Raw genomic sequence first — 21,566 nt, 5'->3', positions numbered from 1 at the left:
CCTTAGAGTGTAGTAGGAAGTAAGAAGTTCATGCCTGAGAAGGGGCATGGGCGTGCTCTAGAGAGAGCATTGGGTCTATCTTGAGAGTTTTTATTTTTTTCCTGTGGACAAGAATCTTAGGATGAATCTTAGAATATTCATCAGTTTTCCAATTGTGTTTTTATTGTAATATTCTGATGCGTCAAAATGAGTGTAAAAGGTAGTTGGGGTTATTTCTGTTATGCTTTACTGTTTTCCTTTTATCTTGGGTCTATCTGGCTCTAATTGGGTCTTTGTTATTTGTTTTCCTGATTTCATCTGGCCTTGGGTTTAGCTGGCACATGGCACTAATTGGGTCTCTGTTCTCCATCTCCCCATTCGAGGTGATTTAAGCTATGTGTATTCTCTGGTTCGGGAGGAGAGGTATAAACCATCTGCTCTTGTGTCCTTAGTTAGGGAAGACAAGGTCTTGCAATGCACTAGCTGGCTGTAAGTTGTTCAAATGGACTGGACTTGTTTAATTATTTTGTCTCGGTTTCCCTGTTCTACTCGCCCAGGAGTTCTCTGGCTTCTTGCTGTCCTGCCTCGTTCCCAATGACTGTCCTATCCACTGCCATCTGCTTACAGCCCATGGTGGCAAAGTCACCTCCATGTCACCAAGACTGAAGGTCACTTTCTAGTTCTTATATTTCTTTAACCCTCCTTTTAAAAATAATGCTTGACCTATAAACAAATTTTTAGTATTTTTAGGAAATTCAAAAAAGCACAAAGTAAATTTACTGGTAGTCCCATCACCCAGCGAGGATGACTATTAATATGTTCATGTGTAAACATTCGACCCTTTTTTCTAGATATTTTTACATAACTGGTGACTACAGACATACTGGTCTATTACTTAATGTTTTTATGCAAATATATAATAAATCATTGTGAATATGACTTGGTTGTATCTTGTTTATATCATTAAATATGACTTGTCATTAAATACATCTTATTAAATATTTATTACATGATGGCTACATACGCCTGTGTAATTATTTATTGATTTCTTATATTCAAGTAAGCTCTCATTTTTCACTATTATAAGTAATACTGTGAGGGACATACTTAGGGGAAGGCATATCCTGAAAATCATAGTTATGTCTTTTTAAATAATGCCTAGAGCCCTGGCTGGCGTAGCTCAGTGGGTTGAGCACAGGCTGTGAACCAAAGCATCACAGGTTCGATTCCCAACCAGGGCACATACCTGGGTTGCAGGCCACGGCCCCCAGCAGCCGCACATTGATGCTTCTCTCTCTCTTTCTCCCTCCCTTCCCTCTCTAAAAATAAATAAATAAAATCTTTAAAAAATCTTTAAAAAAAGAAAGCTGACATTTTAAAAAAATGCCTAGAAGTTATACCACTCTCAAATGGCATCCATATTTTAAGATTTTTTATATATTTTGCCAAATTGCCCTCCAGAGAGTCTGTACCAAATTCCACTCTCACTATAGTGTTTGAATGCTAATTTTGCTGTATAATTAACACAGTGAATGGAAACCTTTGCAAATTTGACTGTCAAAATTTTTCATTATTTCAATTTGTATTTCCTCCTTACTAACTGATGAAGTTGAAGATTTCTTATATTTATCAATAACTTATTTCTTCATTTGTGTTTCCTGTGTATTCTCATCCCATGTTAATATCGTGGGTACCATTTTATATGAGAACACTCACCCTTATTTGTCATGTATTTTGGAAATACTCTTTTCAGTTTTTCTTTTAATGTTACTAATCTTTTACCTAAAATTTATGTACATTTTGAGGTTACAAAACCTACCACTTGTTTCCTTTTGATGCTTTCTGCCTCTGATGTGATTATACATTATATATGTCTGATTCTTTTTGTCAAATACCATATTTCATCAAATTAAAGACATACGATCATTTTTTTGCAGACCATCTTTGAAAATAACATTTTTCTTTTTTAGTTTTTTTTTTTTAATTGTTGCTCAAGTAGAGTAGTCTCCATTTTCCCCCCACCACTTTCCCCCCACCCCACCCACTCCCACCTTCAATCCTTCCCCACTTCGGCTTTGTCCATGGGTCCTTTATACATGTTCCTTGAAGGCCCTTCCCCTTCTTTGTCCTGTTATCCCCCCTCCCTTCTAGTTACTGTCAGTTTGTTCTTTATTTCAATGTCTCTGGCTTTATTTTGCTTGCTTGTTGGTTTTGTTGATTAGGTTCCACTTATAGGTGAGATCATATGGTATTTATCTTTCACTACCTGGCTTATTTCACTTAGCATAATGCTCTCCAGTTCCATCCACACTGTCAGGAAGGGTAGGAGCTTCTTCTTTCTTTCTGCTGCATAGAATTCCACTGTGTAAATGTACCACAGTTGTTTTTTTTTTGTCCATTCATTTACTGATGGGCACTTAGGTTGCTTCCAGCATGTGGCTATTGTAAAATGTGCTGCTATGAACATTGGGGTGCATAGGTTCTTTTAAATTGGTGTTTCAGGGTTCTTAGGCTATAATCCCAGCAGTGGAATTGCTGGGTCAAAAAGCAGTTCCATTTTTAGTTTTTTGAGGAAATTCCATACTGTTTTCCACAGTGTCTGCACCAGTCTGCATTCCCACCAACAGTGCACTAAGGTTCCCTTTTCTCCACAACATCACCAGCACTTGTTGTTTGTTGATTTGTTTATGATGGCCTTCTGACTGGTGTGAAGTGGTATCTCATTGTGGTTTTATTTGCATCTCTCTGATGGCTAGTGATGCTGGCCATCCTTTCATATGTCTCTGGGTCCTCTGGACATACCATAATTTTACATACCACTAAGAAAGAAACAATACTTCCTAAACTATAAACAATGCTTTCTTATTACATTGGTTGCAAAATACTTCCTCACTTTAGGGATGTTAAAATAGGAGGGGAAATTGTTTTAGAATCAATGAAAATTGCATGCCTATTTCTTCAATAGTATGTTGTTCACTTCTCATGGTTGTTATTCCCTCTCATATTTCTTTACTCATTTTAAACATTTTATGTAATTATATTGTCTATAATTATCAGAAGGGTAAGCCTTCTGTTTATGGGGCCCACTGACCCCCATAGTAGCTTAATTCCTGGTGTGTTTCCTCAACTGAGAGTTCATATTTGTTGGGGTTTTATCTGTGGAAAACCTGGGTGAAAACTTGTCCTTCTAGAGAAATTCTGTTTGCTCTTACTAAGTGTCCCAATGACATTTTTCAGTTCAGGGACGCATTTCAAGTTGATTTCTTGGCCCATAACCCCCCACCCAGACCCTGCAGACAGTGTAACCGTGTACCCAGAGCCACATGAGAACTGGTTCCTGGCCGAGAACTCCCAGGGGAAGCTTTCTACCCTCACTCACAGCACAAGCCACAGCAGACACGCTCCGCTGGGCTGCTCGCGCCTTGTTCCCAACTTCATCTGTCCCTGGGAGTGTGGGCCTTGGGAGTCCTTGCGGGGGTCTCAGTTTCACATCCCTGCCTCTTGTGGGCCCAAGGCTTTGTCTCCCACTCCCCGTGGCTGTGGACACCCAAGCCCCTGGGTTCCTGAGATTAGCAAATACCCCCCACCCCCGGAAAGCCACAGCAATAGATCCACATAACTGGGACTTTGGAATCGATTGACATTTTCTTCAGTTCCTGGTACATGACCAATTTTTTTAATATCTTGAAACAGCTTAAAAGTATGAGTGTGCTTTGTATCTGCAGGAATGCAAAATATGATGTTTAGTTATTAAACTGAACACACCATGTTACTCTAACCTATAACTTTTAAAATTTTTTGTCCACCTCACCTATCCAGAGTGGAAAGAGGTTTGTCAACATTCCCGCTGTGGTTCTGACCTCATCAGTTCCATCTTATTCCCACCGTCCGCAGTCTCCGATGCATAAGCCTCTCCCACATTCTGACCTTTATGTTTGACCTTCCTCTCTCTGTACTCAAATACTGTAGTTTAGGGCTTTAGGTGTCTTTAAGTTTCATTAAAGATATACCTCCTTGTTTTGAGGAAAAGAATAAGAAAATATACACTTGCCATTTTGAAATCAGAAATCTTCATCCCTTTATTTTTAAAGCATTTTATTTTAGCTGTGCCACTTGTAAAGAGCATATAATGTGATTTTATTCTGACTCAGTCCAAAAGTCTGTTTTTTAACAGATAAGAATTTAATACAACAATACTAACTTTATATCCTGTTTCAACACTAACTTATTCTGCCATTTTATGTTGTACTTTCTGGATTTTTTAAACGCTTTTTGCTGTTTTTTACATTTCTCTGTGCTCAAGTTTTGTTCACTTACTGTTCCCCCTCTAGTAATTTGGAAGTTATATGTACCACTTTTTTCTACTAGTGGTTACCTTTAACATTAAAATATTTATATTTGAAGTTGTATTTATATATTACACTCCAGGAAAGCTGGCTTACAATACTGTCACAGACATTTCCCTGGTTTTCTATTCCTGTGATCAATTTTGAATGACTTCCACCACTAGAACTGAAGCCCTGCTCTCTGAGTCTTCCAGCTCCCTAAATCTGTGAATTCTGAGATACCACTTTCTCGTGGTTCTTCTTCTGCCTGTCTGATTGTTGCTTTTTGGCCTCTTTCCCTGTATTCTCATAAACCAGTTCCTTAAACAGCTATTGTTCTCCACTTCTGCCCTTGGCCCACTTCTTTACTCATTCCCTGGGCTATCAAACACACTTTTAGTCCAATTCGTTAAGGGCACCCAAATCTCTATCTCCTGCTCTGACATTCACCCCTCACTTCCGGTCCCCCCGCCCCGCCTCATCTCTCACTCCTATGTGCAGCTAAGTTAGCATGAACTGGATGTCCCTCAATACCCCAAACTCAAGATATTCAAAATCAAAGCCAGTGCTTTCTAAGGCTAAGAGATCTCTGGGGCCAGACTGACTAGATTCAGATTATGTCTTTACCATTTCCTAGCCATGTGACTTGAGGCAAGTCGCTCAAGCTCTCTGTGCCTCAGTCTCATTATCTGTAAAATGGGGATAATTACCTGCCTTATCTAGTTGTGGGGATTAAATGGGTATGACGTGTAAAGCTCTTAGGAGAGTGCTTGGCCAAATCAGAGCTATTTATGTGTTAGTGGCTGTTTTATTCCCCACCACGTCCTGTCTCTCGTTTATTGGTACCATTGCCAACCTGCTGCCTTGGCCAGAAACCTTGTCGTCATCTCAGGTGCCGCCTCTTCGCTTCCCTGTGTCCTGCCAGTTTTCTCTCTCAAGCACTTTCAAACCTCTCTCTTCCTCTTCATCTCCTTCTTCAGGTCTAGCTAGGTTGACCAACCATCCCAATTTTCCCAGGACTAAGGGGTTTCCTAGGACATGGGACTTTCAGTGCTAAAGTGAAGACAGTCCCTGGACAAACCAGGACTAGTTGTTCACCCTTGGTTCAGACCTCCATCCATCCCCTTTTCCTGGACAAACATAACAGCCTCCCAGCAGGTGCCCCTGATGTTGCTCCCATACTGCTCAGGTCCACCTTCCACATCTCTGCCCAGTGGTCTTTCTAAAACAGATATGTCACTTTGTACTGAAAAGCCCTCCAATGTTCCCATTCTCCATAGCAGAGAACAGAAGACTCTTCAGTGTTGCATAGCATGGCTCTTCTTCCTCTTCCTCCCCATCCTCAGCTCCAGCCACCCCCTCAAGCCCTTTACATCGTGGCATTTGGTAGTGTCCCAGCAGTCACACCCCTGGACCTTTGTTCATGCGCTTTTCTGGGCCTGAGACCCCATTCCTCCCTCCTCTTCCCCATCTTCCTTTCATACCTCCCAATTCTCCTTTAAGATGAAACTCAGATGTCAACTCCCCCTGCAGGACCTTCCTGATGCTCTCCTCCTTCCCCCATGCTCTCCACCCAACCCTACTCTCCCTGGTGATTAGGTGCCCCACCTCTGTGCTCCCATAATGCTCCAGGGTGACAGCTACAGAAGCTCTTACACCATGAGTGACTCTGGTCTGTGACAATGAGAAGGTGGATTGGCCTGGTGGTTCTCAGCCATGCCTCCAATAGGGAGCTTATTTTAAAATGCCCATACCTGGCTGGACTCCACACTATTTAGATCAGACTCTCTGATTTGATGTTTTGAAAGATGATTCTCATGGGCAGCCAGGGTTGAGAACCTTGAACAAGATGGACCCCAGACCTTTAACCCCCAGTGCTCTGTGGTGGTGAATCACCCAAAGCCACCATCTGCACGTGGGCTTAGCCTGTGACCGGGGAAGGCCCTCTGAAAACCTTTGACCTGTGACCCAGGCTGCTCCAATCTTCTGCCTAGGGGGAGAGGTCCTCCCCAGAGTGGCACCCTCAGGTGGGACATTAGAGGGGTGACTGGGGGCTGCTTTCCTTTGGCCCTGGGTACTTTCTAGAGATGCTAGGCAGGGCTTCAGGGTGCAGAGGGCTGGAACACCTTGCCCCAGGTTCCCTGTGCAGAGGGGGGCACCTATATCTGCCCCCACCCCAGACAATTCCATGCTACAACTGAGAAGGCCTGATCTGAGTCTTGGGCGGGGTAGGTGGCCCCTTTCTAGACCCTCTGGCTCTGTCCCAGGTAAACAGTTTTGTATGTAATCCAACATGGAACTGGGATCAGGACTTATAAAATTCCACCAGAACATGCCTGTTATATAGGGTATGCCTGGGTAATTCAATAACCTGGCAAGCACTAGCCACAGAGTTCCAGGTTGTGTTCAGAATTAAGGATGACACATTAGGAAAGAACTGCAGAAACACCGAGGCCCCCAGCGACAAGAGCAGCTCAGAAGCAGTTCCTGCGGGATTGTCGCTGCTCTGAGTCACTAGGGTTAGTGTTAGGGTTGTGCAGGAAGAGAGCTGGGGACCTCATGTGCTGGACTGAAGAAACACACCAGAGTTCAAGGCAGGAGAAATCAGCAGGGCCGTGTGTCACAAGGTGACGCACAAGCTGTCTCTTTGTTGCAGACAGTGACAAACACCTTCCGGGCAGCCAACATCCAGATCCAGAGCCAAGACCAGAGGCTGCTGACGCTGGTGCTGGACAAGGACAATCGGCGCACTTTCAGGGATGTGGTCAGGTAAGACTGGGCCTGCCCCCTCACAGGCTACGTGCCCCACGGGGCAAACCTAAGCAGAAGCCAGCCCCCACCATCTCCTGCCTCTAGCCTTGCCAGAAGCAGATCCTGTGGCCATGCAGGTGTCCCTGGTGGGTGTGAACTTAGGCCACTGCCCTATGACTGGAATCCAGGAAGAAGGGCAAATGAATGGCTGATCCTGGGTAGCAGAAATTCCTCTATGAACCCTCAGCCTACAGCCCTCCTGATCCAACGCCTGGTACTGGTACTGGCCCCTTCAACACAAGCTGACCTACTGTGGCAGCTGTGTGTGCCCCAGTTCGTGTGACCCTTATTGGTATCCCCTGGAGAGGCGTGTTTGGGTAAGGAAGGCACACACAGTGACCTATCCAGGCATGTCCTCCTCTCCCAGTGTTCGCCCTAGGCCCAGGGTGCTCTTTCTTGTTCTAATGCTTCCTCTTTCCTCTGTGGGCCCCCCTCCTCTATACCCTGCAATAAAGGGGCTAACTTTAAAATCCCCAGCAGACATGACCCCTGAGATCAGTCTTCCGAACTGGTCTCTCCCTACTCACAGATTCGAGGTTGTTCCCTGCCCAGAGCCATGTTCCGGGGCCCAGAAGTCCAAGGGGCTCTGGCTCAGCTCACACCAGCAGGAGATGGAAAGGACCAGAGCCAAGCCCAAGCCCCTTCTAATGCCCATCAACACGTTCTCCGGCATCGTCCAGTGAGCCTGAGGGTACAGCAGAAGTGCTGAGTCTGAAAGCCTCGAGCCCAAGAAGAGGATACACTACTCTACCAGTCCCAAATACTCACACCTCTGGCCGGAGCAAGGCCGGGCCACCCTGGACAGCTTCCAGCCCTGACCAGGAGCCAGCGAGTGCCCAGAGCACAAGGCAGCTGGCCGTGAGGGGTGATGGAGCAGGGCCCACTGGAAGGCCCAAGGATGTCCCGGGCACAGCTGCGCACACACACAAAGCCCAGGTCCTTGCACAAAGGTCTGCTCCTTCATTGATTTTCAGTTCCCACCTCTCCCACTCAAGCTCCCACAAAGCCCTTAAAACCAAAGTGACAGCTGCTGTTTTGGCCAGGGGCCTGTGTCCTGGGGGGAAATGGGAAGTAGACAAAGGCAACTACACCTCCTCCTCCTCCCAAGTCTGCTCCCTTCCCTGACTCCGGCCTCTGCCCCCCACCCACTCCCAGGCAGGCTTCTCTCCCCGATGAGAGGAAAGTGTCAGATTCAATAAATGCACACTAAAGTGTTTCTGCTTTTATCTAACACCTAGCAGTGTTTGCATTTGAATAGAAGTTGGCAGCAGTACTTGATCTAACCTAATGAATCCACAGGCCGGGTGAGTTTTGTGAAGTATTTGCTGGTGTGTTCTGTCTACCTTACCGCTCCTACACAGACCTGTTCCAAAACAGAGGTGGGAGTGCAGGCTAGTTTGAGAAAGCAGAGATTAGAGACATCAAAATTCTTGGCTTTTGAGTTCAAAGGCTTTCACCCACCTGTAAAATGGGGAAGATCAGTGACCCAGAACCACTTCCCTTACCCCCAGGACTAGTTGTGGGGTAGGGGAGAAAGTAATAGAACATGCAGGTTTGATGTGAGTCCGTCCCTTTCACCTGGGTGGATTCCCCAGGGATTGTGGGGTGGGGTGGAGGTGGAAGAATCCCTTTCGAATTTGGAGATCCAAGAATAGAGAGGTAGGCTCTTCCCTTTTGGCCTCATGGCCCTGGGACTGGGGACAAGTCCCACAACACATTCTCACTGCCTAGAGCAACAGGGTAAGAAGGGCTCCTTGGGGTATCTAGGTGGATGGGCCCAAGGGCAGCCTTAGAGTTCATGTGCCCTCATGGGGCATGCGAAGCAGGTGAGGTTTTCTCAGGTTTGCCTTCTAGTTTAAAGCAAACAAGCTTAATGGGTCTGACAGTAAAAGGGAAGAGGTGCAGCTGTGAGTGGCATCTCGATGGACACGAATGTACGGGGTGCCTGCCCCTCCCCCAGTGGAGGTCCGCTCAGGTGAAGACCAGTGAGCAGGTGGACGTGGGAGCCTCCACTGAAGCTGCAGAACCCGGAGAGGAGAGGGACTAGGGACAGCCCTCCATGTCACTGAGCTGGTTTTAAAGCTGAAGTGACTAATATCACTGAATGTGAGTTTATCTGAAGGAGGCTAGATATTTTTTCTCTCTGCCATCAGGGTAATGCAGACTGATTGGTATCAATCAGGGCATTCATCGTTACCAGGTTTTTGAAGTAAACAGTTGTTACAGTTAGGGGAGGGCTCTGGGCCTCCTCCCCCGCCAAGTTCTCTACCAGCTCGAAATGAAAGCAAGTTGTAGACCAAATTCTGCTACATGTACACTCCCCTCCCCACTCCAACCAAATTAGGTGCTCTAAAAAAACTGAGCACAGAAGTTCACTGGACCAGTGGCTGGATACTGGACCATCTTGGAGTAAAACCTATGGCACCATTCCAAAGGGTGTGGCTTGCAGGAATATCTAGATTCTTAGGCTCTGTTCACCATGGGGTGAATGTCTCCAAAAAAAGCAAAACCAATCGATGTGACTTGGATACCACTGTTTCACCAGTGAAATTTTGCCAGTATCGATCATGCTAATTGATGAAGTCCCTTTGCTGGTCTAAGATTGTTCAAGTGCTCGTATTAATTGTCTGGAGTGCGGCTTTTTAATTCAACGTTAGCTGACCTACTCTGGAGTATGCATTCCCTAACTGGATACTTTAGGTGTAGGTTAAAACTACCCAATACATACACACTGTTTCGGGGTCTAGGATGGATGCTAGGGTGGGGGCTGCTGGGGTGCCACTCCAAGACAGCCCTCAGCTGTCAAGCCCTCTCTGGGGATCTTCCGAAATGAAGAAGACTGTGTCACCCAGTCACGCCCCTTCCAGGGGGCGCTCACATCCATTGAAACAGTTCTAAGCCCTGGGGCCAAAAATAGCTGCCATGCTGAAGCTTTGATTCGGTGGAGGCAGACAATAAACAAGATAACACGTGTTATAGAAACCGGTAGTGTGTTGGATAGTAGTCCCTGCTGTGGATGGGAATGAAGCAGGGAAGGGGAGGTGCGCGTCTGGGGAGGGGGCTAGGATTCCGTATCTCAGTGAGCGTGGACAGGCACGGTCGCCGAGGTGGTCCTTGATCAATGGGCATTTGGGTAAAGACCTGAGGAGGAGGAAGGGAGCGCATGCCTGGGCTTCCATTCTCGCTCCCCGCCTCCCGGATAGTTTCACTGGCCTGAGGCAGTTCAGGAATATAACTCAGATTCCTGAGCGACGCGAAACAGCGTCGGGGGCCTGGGGGCTCGGCTGGGCGCGCACCCTGCAAGCCACGTCCCCCCGGCCTCGGCACCCGCGGGAGGCCGCTGGGGCGGGCGGCAAGAGGGCGGGCACTGCCCGGCGCCGCGGAGGCCGCGGGACGTGGCAGGTGCGGCCCGGCAGGTGCGCCCGCCCCGCCCCCAGGTGCGCCTCAGGGCGGGCCCACTTCCGGGCCGGACGCCGGACGTGGGGCGGGGGCGGCCGTTGACCCGGCGACCGCGGCGCAGCCGGAGGCGGGAGGTGGGACCCGCTCGCTCCTCCGCGCACGAGCCTCCGTCCCGCGTGGGTACCGGGCGCCGCGCCCTCGGCCGGCCGGCCGGGGTCTGGCGGTGCCGGCAGCCATGAGCGCCAACCCCCAGTGGGACGTCCGCCGGGCGCTGGGAGTGGCCCGGCTCTTCCACTTGGTGTGCGGGGTCCGGGACGCCACCGCGACCCCGTTCCTGACCCTCTACCTGAGGCAGCTGGGCTTGGCCGCGCCCTGGGTGGGCGTCCTCATGGGAGCCAAGCACCTGATCGCAGCCTTCTGGGCTCCGTTCTGTGCCCTCCTGGCCAGAAGCCACCAGAACAGGAGGGCGCTTCTGATCGGCTCGCTGCTGGGCTCGGGGGCAGCCAGCCTGCTGATGGTGCTGGTGCCGCCGCGGGACGGAGACCCGGGGCACAGAGACCCGGGGTACCGCTCCTGCAATGGCAGCCACCGCGCGACCCCCACAGCCCTTCCGCCGGCGGTGGCGCTAACCGGGAACTTCGCCCCGGCCCGAGCGGCCTCGAGCAGCCCGGCGGGGGCCCCCAGCCTCCCAGCCGAGAGGAGTCCTGGGACCAGGGACGCCTCTGGCTTCAGAAAAGGACCACGGGACAGTGTCCGAGAACCTGTCAGTCATCGGCCCAGATACTTTGTGGGCTCTGTTGAAGGAGCCAGGACCGCACCCGAAGTTCTCCACCCTGTCACCACGGGGCTGAAAGATACTCCCTGGGAAGGTGCTTTTAAGGGGGCCAGTACTGCCCACCCTTTGCTTGCCGGGGGTTCAGCCCTGGGAAGTCCAGCCAACTTGTCAGCAGTCCAGGGGAACTCGGGAGAGCCTGATTTCTCCTTGGAAGGGCTGCGATGGACTTTCATTCTCTCCTTGGGGTTCATGGTGTTCTGGGAGCTGCTGGCAGCCCCTCTGGAGCAGGTGGCGGATGACAGCCTTTTCGAATACCTGGATTTTGTGGACGCCACTGACCGTTACAGAAACCTGTGGGTCTGGAGGCTGCTGGGCACGTCGGCAGGCGTGTGTGGCATCGCAGCCTTGGTGGAGCGGCTGGACTGCTTCCTGATGACGAGTGGCCCCCCGGGTGTGGTGCACTTCTATGGCTACTCGCTGGTCAGCAGCCTGGCGGTACTGGTGAGCATTGCTTTTCCTGTCCCCATCTGCAGGCAGCGGGAGCCCAGCTACAGAGCCGTCAAAACACTGTCTCTGGTAGAGAGCGACCCTCGCCTCATTCTCCTAGCCTCCACTGTTTTTCTGGTAGGGGCCGCCACCAGCACAGTACAGAACTTCCTATTCTGGCACATGGAGGACCATGGGAGCAGCGAGCTGGTTATGGGTTTCTCAGTTGCCTTGGGCTTGCTGGGAGAAATTATGCTTCATCCGTTCAAAAGCATGTTGCTTAGGAAACTGTCCAGAGCAGGAACAGTGGGGCTGGGGCTGGGCTGCCTTTCCGGGCAGCTGCTGTACTACTCTTTCCTCTGGAGCTGGTGGTCCGTCCTCCCCGTTCAGATCCTGAGTGCTATCAGCAACGGGGCTCTGTGGTGGGCAGTGGGGGCTTCCATAGAGGACCTGGCCACTCCCAGAACAGAGAGACCTCTGAGTGCAGTGTTTCGAGGTCACTTCTATGGGGGCGGAGCCAGCCTGGGGAGCTTTGTCGGGGGCTTCGCGGTGAGGCACTTCAGCCTGGCTGTGCTCTACCAGGCCAGCTGCACTGTGCTGTTGCTCTGGCTGATTCTGTTCCTGTCCATCTGGCCAAGGCTGCCCCAGGAGCGGCAGATCAACTACTCAAAGCTGCTGACCGTGGAGGCAAGTGATACAAGCGACTCTGAGCAGGGAATGGAACGGGACTGGCTTGTGAAGGCCATGAGGGAGGACCACTCAAACTGGAAGGGCTGAGAGTTGGGATGTGCTGATCTGGGAAGGAGCCAAAGCACTGGATGAAACTCAGCCTGCTGAGGACAAAATCCCCGAGTCCTGCCTGGGGTTGTGGGAGCCGTGGAAAAGACAAAGCGCGTTTGTGTTGAAGCCCCGAAGGTTCATCTCACTCAATGTATGATTTTCTTCACTTGGATAGTAAAAGGAAACTTCATTTTTTGCAGTTCAATTTTCTTTTAATAATAGAGGAAAAGTACATTTGCTGAAAAACAAAAAAAAGTTCTCAGGATTCATTGTATTTTTGGTGTATAAGGTTTGCGAGAGCTTTGCTAGCGCTGACCGGTGCTGGTGACTTCAGCCGTGGCTGGAGTGCTCAGCTCGCCCTGGCAGGGCCGGGGAAGCAGTGGGGACCTGCAGGACTCAGGTGGCGATGCAACACTGGCTTTGATGAGTCGTGTACATTCCTGTGGGTCCTAAAAGGCAGGAGCCTGATCGTGTGAAGACTGTGCTTGGGCAGGCAAGAACTGTAATGAAAACCGAAACTGTTTTCTCTCTCACTCCACTGATACACAGGCGCCGACGCTCCCACCCATTACCTAAGTTTCCAATAGGAGAGTGTGTTGGAAAATGTAAATTGTGTCCAGGGGAGAGGGGTGGAAGTTAATAGGTTTTGATTCTTACTCTCAGATATGTGTGTCTCCAGGGAAAGTATCCTTAGAATTATCTCCATGCTTATGTCAGAGCAAAGGTGATTTTGTGTCCTTTGGACTTGCGTGTTGCACACTGCACCTCATGGAGCACGTGAAGATTGTTTGCATCTACTCTGATTGGGGGGGGTGGCCTCTGTAGGGTTTGGATGCTACAGGCAGTCCACACTGCTCCTGTGCCTAGTTGCTTGGTGGGGCGCCTTCGCCAGCCCTCCCCATAGCCCAGGAAATGGTCCTTTATCCCAGGGACCAGCCCCCAGAGCCAAGTTCTTCTGTTCTATAATCAGGTAAATATAGGACATTGGACTTAGAAGAAGCCTCATCTTACAAATGCAGAAAATGTCTCACAGCTGGAGAAGGGAAACACACACACATGAATGTCCTCTGGGTCAGATATGGTTCTAGCAACTTTATTTTTTTTTAATTCTTCCTAAATAGCTTTAGGGCACAAATAACCAACAAAAAAAATAATCTCTTAAATAATTTAGGGATTCACTTGTCTCTCATAAGAAGTCTAGGGTTAGGCAGTCCAGAGCCAGTACAGCTGCTTAGTGATGCCTCTGGGGACCTAGATCTCTTCAGCTCTTTGCCATCATCCTCAGGTTGTAGCCCTTCCTCCCTTGTTTGGTCACGTATAGCAAGATGGCTGCTGCAACTCCAGGCCTCTCATCCACATTCCAGGCAGGAAGAAGAGGGCAAGGGGAACAGGGTTGAATGCCTATACCAAGAAAACAAAAACCTCCCTGGAAACTCTTAGCAGATTGGAGTGAACTGCATCACACGCCACCCTCAACTGCAAAGCAGTACAGGAGGTGGAGTATTTTCCACTGGGCACATTTACACCCCAAGCAAAATCAAGGTCCTGTTGGGAAGAAGACAGGGCTGGCATTGTCTCAGCACAGTCTCAGAAGTGGAATTTGCATTACGGCCTGTCTCAAAGCCTGAGTTCCTTTCTGCACAGCAGGCCTGCTTCCCCACAGAAACGACTTTAGCCACTTGACCTCCCACAATACATGTAATACCGTAGGAATACACGTAAATCAAGTTTGTTAGCTTCATTTCACAAACAAGAAGAGGGAATCTAGAAGAAGTCATACATGGGGTCACTGGCAAAAACATCTCCTCACCCCAAATTCAGTATATTTTCTGCTATGTTGAATTCCACACTTGGCTGGCCACTCAAGCCATCTGAGGAGCATTAGAAAACATAGGTTCCTGGGGTCCATCAGGATTTCTCAGGTGCGGCCCAGAATCTGTAGTGTTAATGGCGTCTCCAAGTGATTCTATGTGGCTAGCCAACCACAGATCCACTTGGTTACCCTTTCCAGCCCTGCATGTCTCACCACTCTGGCTGAATGCTTCTTAGCATGCAGTAAAGAGAATACTAGCTATTGAATGGCTCCTATATGTTAGACACTTTCCTAAACACTTCATATGTACTAGTTTATTTAGTCCTCAAAGCATCTCAGGTTGTAGGCTTCTACCATCTCCAATTTACAGATGACAAAATAGATGGCTAAGTAAATTGCTTGAGGTCACGCAGCTAGTAGGTGGCAGCATTGGGATTTAGATCCAGCCTGGTGGCGCTGCAACCTGAAACTTTATTTGTTTTTTAAATTGTATTTATTTTTATACAGAGGATGAGGGAGGGAGAAAGAGGGGAAAAGCAATATCCATGTGTGGTTGCCTGTCATGTGGCCCCCACTGGGGACCTGGCCTACAACCCAGGCATGTGTTCTGACTGGGAATTGAACCGGAGACCCTTTGGTTTGCAGCCCGTGCTCAATACACTGAGCCACACCAGCCAGGGATTGAAACCTGAAACTTTAATCACTATGCTCTATGGCCAAGAAATTGGACCAAAGATGGAAACTTAAATATTGAGATTTAAGGCAGCTATCACTTGAAATCTATTGGAGAGTAGATAGTATTTACTACATAGACAGACATACAATAATACTAAAACACAAACACATATGTGGCCCCCTAACATAAACAAGAGGACGAGGAACAGACTTGGCTTAGGAAAAGAGTTAAGAAAGTAAGTGTGATTTTAGTCAGAAGAGGGAGAAGAGGAGAAAGAAGAGGATGAGGTAGAAGAGGAGATTGAGTGAAATAAAAGTTTAAGGATCTAAAAAAAATCTTATGGGAAAGATGCTGAGAAACTTGTGTTTTTGTCTATTTGCTATTTGACTAGCCTCTGTTTGTAGATGATTATGCAACTTGTCATGGAGAATCCAGAAGTGAATAAAATGTGTAGCCCCCCACCCTCAGGAAGCTAATAGTCTAACTGGGAGACTGACTTCTGTTCATGCACACATACATAAGGAAGCACAGGACGCTGGGAAATGACTCACAAAAGAAAGCATTACAGGAGTTTAGGAAAGGAAGAGATCATTTCTGACTCAGGAACTCAAGGAAGATTTTGTGGAATTATATGTAAGTTAAGCATAAAGAATAGTAAACCTAATAGGTAGAGAAAGGGTAGGAACTCAGGAAGGGTATTCTAGGCAGAGGGAACAGCATGAGCAAAGTTACAAAGGTGGGAAGCGTGGGGTCTACTTGGAGAATAGCAAGAAAAAATGTTTGGTGGTGGCAAAGGATTTGTGTAGGGCAATGCTGACAGGCAAGACTGGGAAAGGTAGCTTAGGACCAGATCATGGAAGATTTTGATTCCATAGACTTTGGATAAACCATGGAAGGTTCTGGAAAGAGTCATGACAGGTGAGGACTGCACTGAGGTTTTTTAAAAAAATAATTAGCTTTATTGATGTATTATTGACATGTAACATACTGTACATGTTTAAATTGTATAATTTGATCATTTTTAACATGTTTATATACCTATGAAACCATCATGAAAATCAACATAGTGAACAAATACATCACCCCCCCCAAAAAAAATTTCCTCCTGCCCCTTTGTAATCCTTCCTTTTCCCCTCCCTCTACCCTGGTCCTAAACAACCACTGGTCTGCTTTTTGTCACTATACAGGGGTAGGAAAGAGTAGTTTTACAGCTGTGAGGGACATTCTTTTACATTAATAAAACTATTGTGATAATCATAACCTGTATGTCTTTTCCATATGAACTACTGTAAACCTACTTTTGCCCACCCTGTATCTATAGTAGTTTGCATTTTTAAAGACTATAACATGTACTCTTTTATGTCTGACTTCTTTCACTCAGCGGAATTGCAGTGACTTCTGACAGCCACTGCCAAAAATCAGGACACACTCTACAGCTTAAGGGCACCCAACTGTCCTCAGTCAGACACCCTCACTTCTGACTGACTAGCCACAAATATGGAGGTTCCCACTTTCCCCTCAGGTTCAATAATTCACTAGAGCCATGCACAGAATTCAGGAAAGCACTATACTTAGGATTACAATTTTATTACAGCCAGAGGACACGAATCAGAGCCATCCAGAAGAAGAGATGCAGATGGGGAAGTCTGGGACGTCCCACATGTGAAGTGTCACGTCCCCTCCTGGGGAGTCAGAATGCGGCACCCTCTCAGCACACTGATATATGACCATAGATGGAGTATTTCCCACCAGGGAGGCTCACCAAGCTTTGGTGTCTGTGGTTTTTACTGGGGCCTCATTATACAGGCATGACTCATTGAATCATTGGCCTGGGACTCTATCTTCAGTCCTCTTCTCCTCCCCAGGAAGCAGGCTGGCAGAACATCATGTGGTTCAAAGTCCCAAGTTTCTGACACATGGTTGATCTTTCTGGCATGGCCAGCCCCCATTCTGAGTGACCTCGTTCGCACAGACACAGGTGTGGTCTGAGAGGCCCAAACAAAGACACTCTCAAAACTCAGAAAAATTCCAAGGATTTCAAGGCTACCTCCCAGGAACCAGGGGCAAAGTCCAGCCAGAAATTCTCACCAAACAGGTATACACAAACAGAACAAGAAAGGACAAGCTAAAGGTCACGTGAGAAGCTCAAACAGTGAGTACTCCATGCAGTCTGGGGCAGGGTAATGGCTGAGGACTGGGGTGTTCAGAAGACACCACGTGGAGAGGATGAAGATGAAGTAGCTTGTGTACTGAAGAAGGAACAGGGACATAAAGACAGACTTCGAGTAGGTCAGTAAAGCTTCATAAAATCAAAACTAAATAAATGTTTAGCGCTCAGCCTCACGACTATCAGAAACACCAAGTTCTAACATATCTTGGTTCCAGCTAAGAGGAAAGTAAATATTGAATGAGCCATTAACATTTATTCTCAGGTTTACTTAAACCATTATTTCCCAAGTGAGTTTTGTACATTTAATCACAGTGGGGGTGGGGGTGATGGCTATTAAAAAAGGATTCTGTGGTAACCACTTTGGAAAAGGATGTAAATTATTCTCACTTCTTAGAAAATTATAATATACATTAGCAGTTAAAGGCTCTGAAAGGCCCATCATCAACAAATTTGTGAGCTCTGTGGGGCCTATAATTCCGCTTGTATATCCAGTGCCACAGCTTCTTCCAGGTAGCACTGACCACTGTCTTGCAGAACCAATGTCCCCTACAATAGACTTTGGAAAACACCAACATTGGTAATTTTCTGTGTGACCTTGTCAACTCAGCGGAGTCAGTGTTCAGTGACAACTCTGGGCCCCCACACCCAAACTGGCAAGAATCCTGGGTATCCCTGCTAAGAACTTAATAAAGCTTGCCTCATTAAGTCAGAGCATCAACTTATTTCACAGGTGAAATAACTAAGTTCAGAAAGTTAAAAATTCAAAACCAGGTCTGTTTGAGTGTGTCCTCTCAATGTCTGTGTTCAAACTGATTCCGACAAGTGGAGAGGCTCTTCCTAGCAGGGGAGGGAGCGATGGTCAGAGACAGGGACGTGGCAGGGACAACTCATCCAGTTGGCTTGTGGATGTTGCATGAGGAATTGTAGAAAATAAGGTTGGAGACATGGGTTGGGATCCAATTGTGGATACCTCAATGTCACCCTAAGAGAAAGGGAACTCACGCAGGTTGAAACTGTTCACACCTTCTCTGTGCCTCACACCTGCATGTGGCAACGCTCATGAACCTCACCACACGGATACTCATTTTACAGCAGGGGAAACTGAGGTGCAGGAGGTTAACTGACTTAGTTGTTCAGAGTCATGCCTATTAGGTGATGGAGCATGGCTTGGACCCAGATCTCACCAGGGCAAATCCCATGTCCTTCCTCCAGATATCATGCTGGTGCCAGGAAGTGAAGATTTTCCCAGCCAGCGGAGAGGCACTGACAGCTTTAGACTCTCTTGCCAGTTGCATTGTGAACAATGGCTCTGCATTAGGGGAGTTCCTGGGGGCTGGAATGTTGGCTTTGGACAGACTGTGGCAAGTGTCTGGGCAGGAAGGGGCTGTATCTCAAAAGCGTGTGAGGATCTAATGACAACATAATGTATGTGCTATGGACTGAATTGTGTCCCCTCCAAATTCATTGGGCATTGAAGCCCTAACCCCCAATATTTGGTAGGGCCTTTAGGAGATAATCAGGGTTAAAAGAGATCATAAGGGTGGGGCCCTAATCCATTAAGATCAGTGTGTTTATAAAAGGAGGAGCACCAGAGAGTGCTCATTCTCTCTCTGTCTCTCTTTCTCTCCCCGCTCAGCTCCCAACCTCCAGTGCACAGAAGAAAGGCCGTGTGAGGACCAGTGAGAAGGCAGATGTCTATAAGCCAGGAAGAGAGACCTCACCACAAACTGAATTTGTTAGCACCTTGATTATGGACTTCTAGTCTCCAGAACTCTGAGAAAATAAATGTCTGTCGTTTAAACCATCCAGCCTGTAGTGTTTTGCTATGGCAGCCCAAAAAGACTAATATGGTATGCAAAGGAGCTTTAGAGGTAGATCAATGATACAGCCATTGGCTTTTGATTGGATAATGAGTTGGAGAGTTAAGGAAGAAGGGTCATAGATGATTTTACAATTTTCAGTTCATATGATGAGGGAGAAATTCTGCAGAAATAGCAGAATTCAGAATGACAGACAACCGGTGCAAAAATCATAAAAGTTCCAGACAGTACAGCAAGAAACACTACTCCTAATTCTGCTAGCTCCCTTCCTACCATCGCTGTCACCGTTTGGTCACGCTCATGACGTGAGGAAGAACAGAAGGCATTCCCAATATCCAGAGGCTTTTCACAGCCACCTTTATGAAACTTGACTCTCTTTTCAAGCCTAGTTGGGGACTAGCTTGGAGACATGAGGTCGGACTGAACTGAAGTGCTTTTCCATCCTGGGAGCCCATGATCTGTGATAAGATCATGACTTGGTGAGGTGTCTTCTGCTACAGAGTAAGTTTAAGATACAACCCCTGGAGCAAATCACTTGCCCCACAGGGTCTCAGCTTCCAAGTCTGAAAAGCAAGGCCCTTGGCCTCTGTGACCTTCCCAGTTGCTGCTGCTCGACTGAACAGCAGGAACACGATTCCTGTCTCTGCACAACCACAGGTGTTTCTTCTGGAGGAGGTAGGCTACCCTAATGCTGCTGCTTTCTCTTGGCCTCGGCCCTCCACACTGGGCAAAATAGCACCACATCCTGGAACCCCAAGGATGACAGGGGATTGAGTGACTGTTCATGTCCTTCCCCAAACCTGGCGCTAAGCCCTTGGTCTGGTGTGTAGCGTGGCCACATCGAGCTCCAAGCCTCAGTTGTCTCTAGGGAGAGAGTCCCTAGCCCTGCCCACCCTCAAAGCAGGGCCCAGGGGGCGGTGGGATGAACCAGGGGTCAGTCTGTGGGGACTGAAACTACAAGCCTATGGGCAGGGGCTCCAGCGTGGGGTCTGTGGTGGAAGGGGGTGGTCTGGGCAGATACCTTCTGTGTGGGGAACTCATTCCCAGTGGCACCCAACCTTCCACTCCTTCCACACAGCTTAGCTCACATCAACCATCGCAGGCCACAGCCTTGGATTCCTGCATCCCCTCAGCCCTTTGCAGGGAATGAGTGTAACCTTTAGAGCCTAAAAAGCCATTTTTTTCCTCCACATGGAGTGGAAGGCCATGGGATGGGGCTGAAGAGGGCTTCTGAGAGCAAGCCAAAACAAGAAGGAAGGGAGGGGTTCCACCAGCAGTTTGGATGCTGTCCACCAGGAGGCACCAAACACACTGGGAAAACTCCCCAGCAGCTTCTTTGGCCAAACCTGGTCTGGTGCCCTTTCCAAAGATCTGTCTAAGGATGAGGCTGGCCACTTGAAGACCCTTTAGCTCTCAGAGCCTGGAATGGCAGAAAAAAAACAAGGATCGGGTGCCAGTTGCTGAGCTGGCTTCGTGTGAGAGGCAGGAGGTGTGCCCAGGACAGGGGCCTAGGTAAAGGGAGAGCTGCAGGGTCTGCACTAGACTTGGCCAGTAAAACACATAGGTGCCAGCAACTGCACCAGCCCCGCACAGTCCCAGGCATCTCTCCCTGGGGAGACAGGCTACCCTAATGCTGCCTTTGTCTTGGTCAGTGTGGGTAGGAGTTGGTTCAAGCACAAAAGAAGCAGGAGAAATGACTGCATGTTGCACTGGAGTTCCCTAGAACTGAAGGGCCACACGGCGTCAGAGCCACAATAACCACATCAGTTTCACAGATCTTCACCTCCTGCTCCTCGGACCCCATCCCCTCCCAACACGGACTATGCCAGTCTCACTGATTAATGTCTGGGTGCCTGCAGAGACCAGGCATTCACTGGGCCCCATTACCGATGGAAAAAGATGAGAGGGTTTGTCACGGGACCTTCAAGAAAATCCTGACACCCTCTCATATCACCACATCACAGTGTCTTCCTTTTCTCGGGAAGCAGATGGCATCGACAAACAGTCCTTCAACTTTTCTTGGCAAGTTACATCAAAATCTGTGTGTCCTTTTCCCAGAAAAGAGACTGTACTTCTGGAAAGAGTCTAACCCGTGCTGTTGCGTGGAGGCTGTGCCGACTGGCTTTCTAGGTTCCTGTTGGAGAATAGTGAGAAACTTGCCCACAGTGGGTAGATTAGGTAAGGAAGCCACTGAACCTGCCCTGAATGAGGTCAGCAAGCTGGCAATGAATGCTGCCAGGGCCCCCTTTCTCAAGGAAAGTTGTGAGAAGGATCTGAATTCCCTTCACAACAGCTGCCCGCCTTGCCTCTGAGACCCACTGTGGGCAGCAAACACACCTGACTGCATCTGTCCCTGGGTCCAGTGAGCCAAACCAACTCAGCAATGACAAAAACTAACTCGGGAGGTTTGAACATTTGAAGAAATCTTGCCTTCCATAGAGGGTCAGAGGTGGTGTGGGTAATATCTATATTTCATTTAGCATTGTCTTGGGTAGGGACTAAAGAAGCATTTAGAAAACAAAATATTTTTTA

The 21,566-nt window shown here is 48.2% G+C and overlaps 2 protein-coding genes and 1 long non-coding RNA gene across 7 annotated transcripts in view; all 3 read left to right on the top strand.

Moving 5' to 3' along the window:
* PIK3R6 (phosphoinositide-3-kinase regulatory subunit 6) overlaps positions 1-8,341 on the top strand; it is a 48,650-nt gene extending 40,309 nt beyond the window's left edge. For all 5 annotated transcript variants that reach the window (XM_045824378.1, XM_045824376.1, XM_045824377.1 and 2 more), the window contains 2 exons: positions 6,961-7,073; positions 7,645-8,341. In XM_045824378.1, coding sequence (XP_045680334.1) covers positions 6,961-7,073; positions 7,645-7,798 — 267 coding nt within the window. In that variant the 3' untranslated portion in view covers positions 7,799-8,341. The remainder of the gene's footprint in view (positions 1-6,960; positions 7,074-7,644) is intronic.
* Positions 8,342-10,593: 2,252 nt separating this feature from the next.
* On the top strand, positions 10,594-16,301 carry MFSD6L (major facilitator superfamily domain containing 6 like). The gene has a single exon (XM_045824596.1). It carries the CDS (start codon positions 10,750-10,752, stop codon positions 12,550-12,552), a length of 1,803 nt encoding a protein of 600 aa, XP_045680552.1. The 5' UTR covers positions 10,594-10,749; the 3' UTR covers positions 12,553-16,301.
* Positions 16,302-17,034: 733 nt separating this feature from the next.
* LOC123809421 lies at positions 17,035-19,018 on the top strand. Its single transcript, XR_006783998.1, has 2 exons — positions 17,035-17,333; positions 18,851-19,018. It is a non-coding gene; the product is annotated as an uncharacterized LOC123809421 (long non-coding RNA).
* The last annotated feature ends 2,548 nt before the right edge of the window (positions 19,019-21,566 follow it).

This window comes from Phyllostomus hastatus, unplaced genomic scaffold, assembly GCF_019186645.2.
Source record: "Phyllostomus hastatus isolate PE091 unplaced genomic scaffold, TTU_PhHast_1.1 phas_scaffold_55, whole genome shotgun sequence".
In the NCBI taxonomy this organism is placed as follows: Eukaryota; Metazoa; Chordata; class Mammalia; order Chiroptera; family Phyllostomidae; genus Phyllostomus; species Phyllostomus hastatus.
Note: the sequence above shows the minus strand (reverse complement) of the source record. Positions and strands in the feature narration are given on the sequence as shown.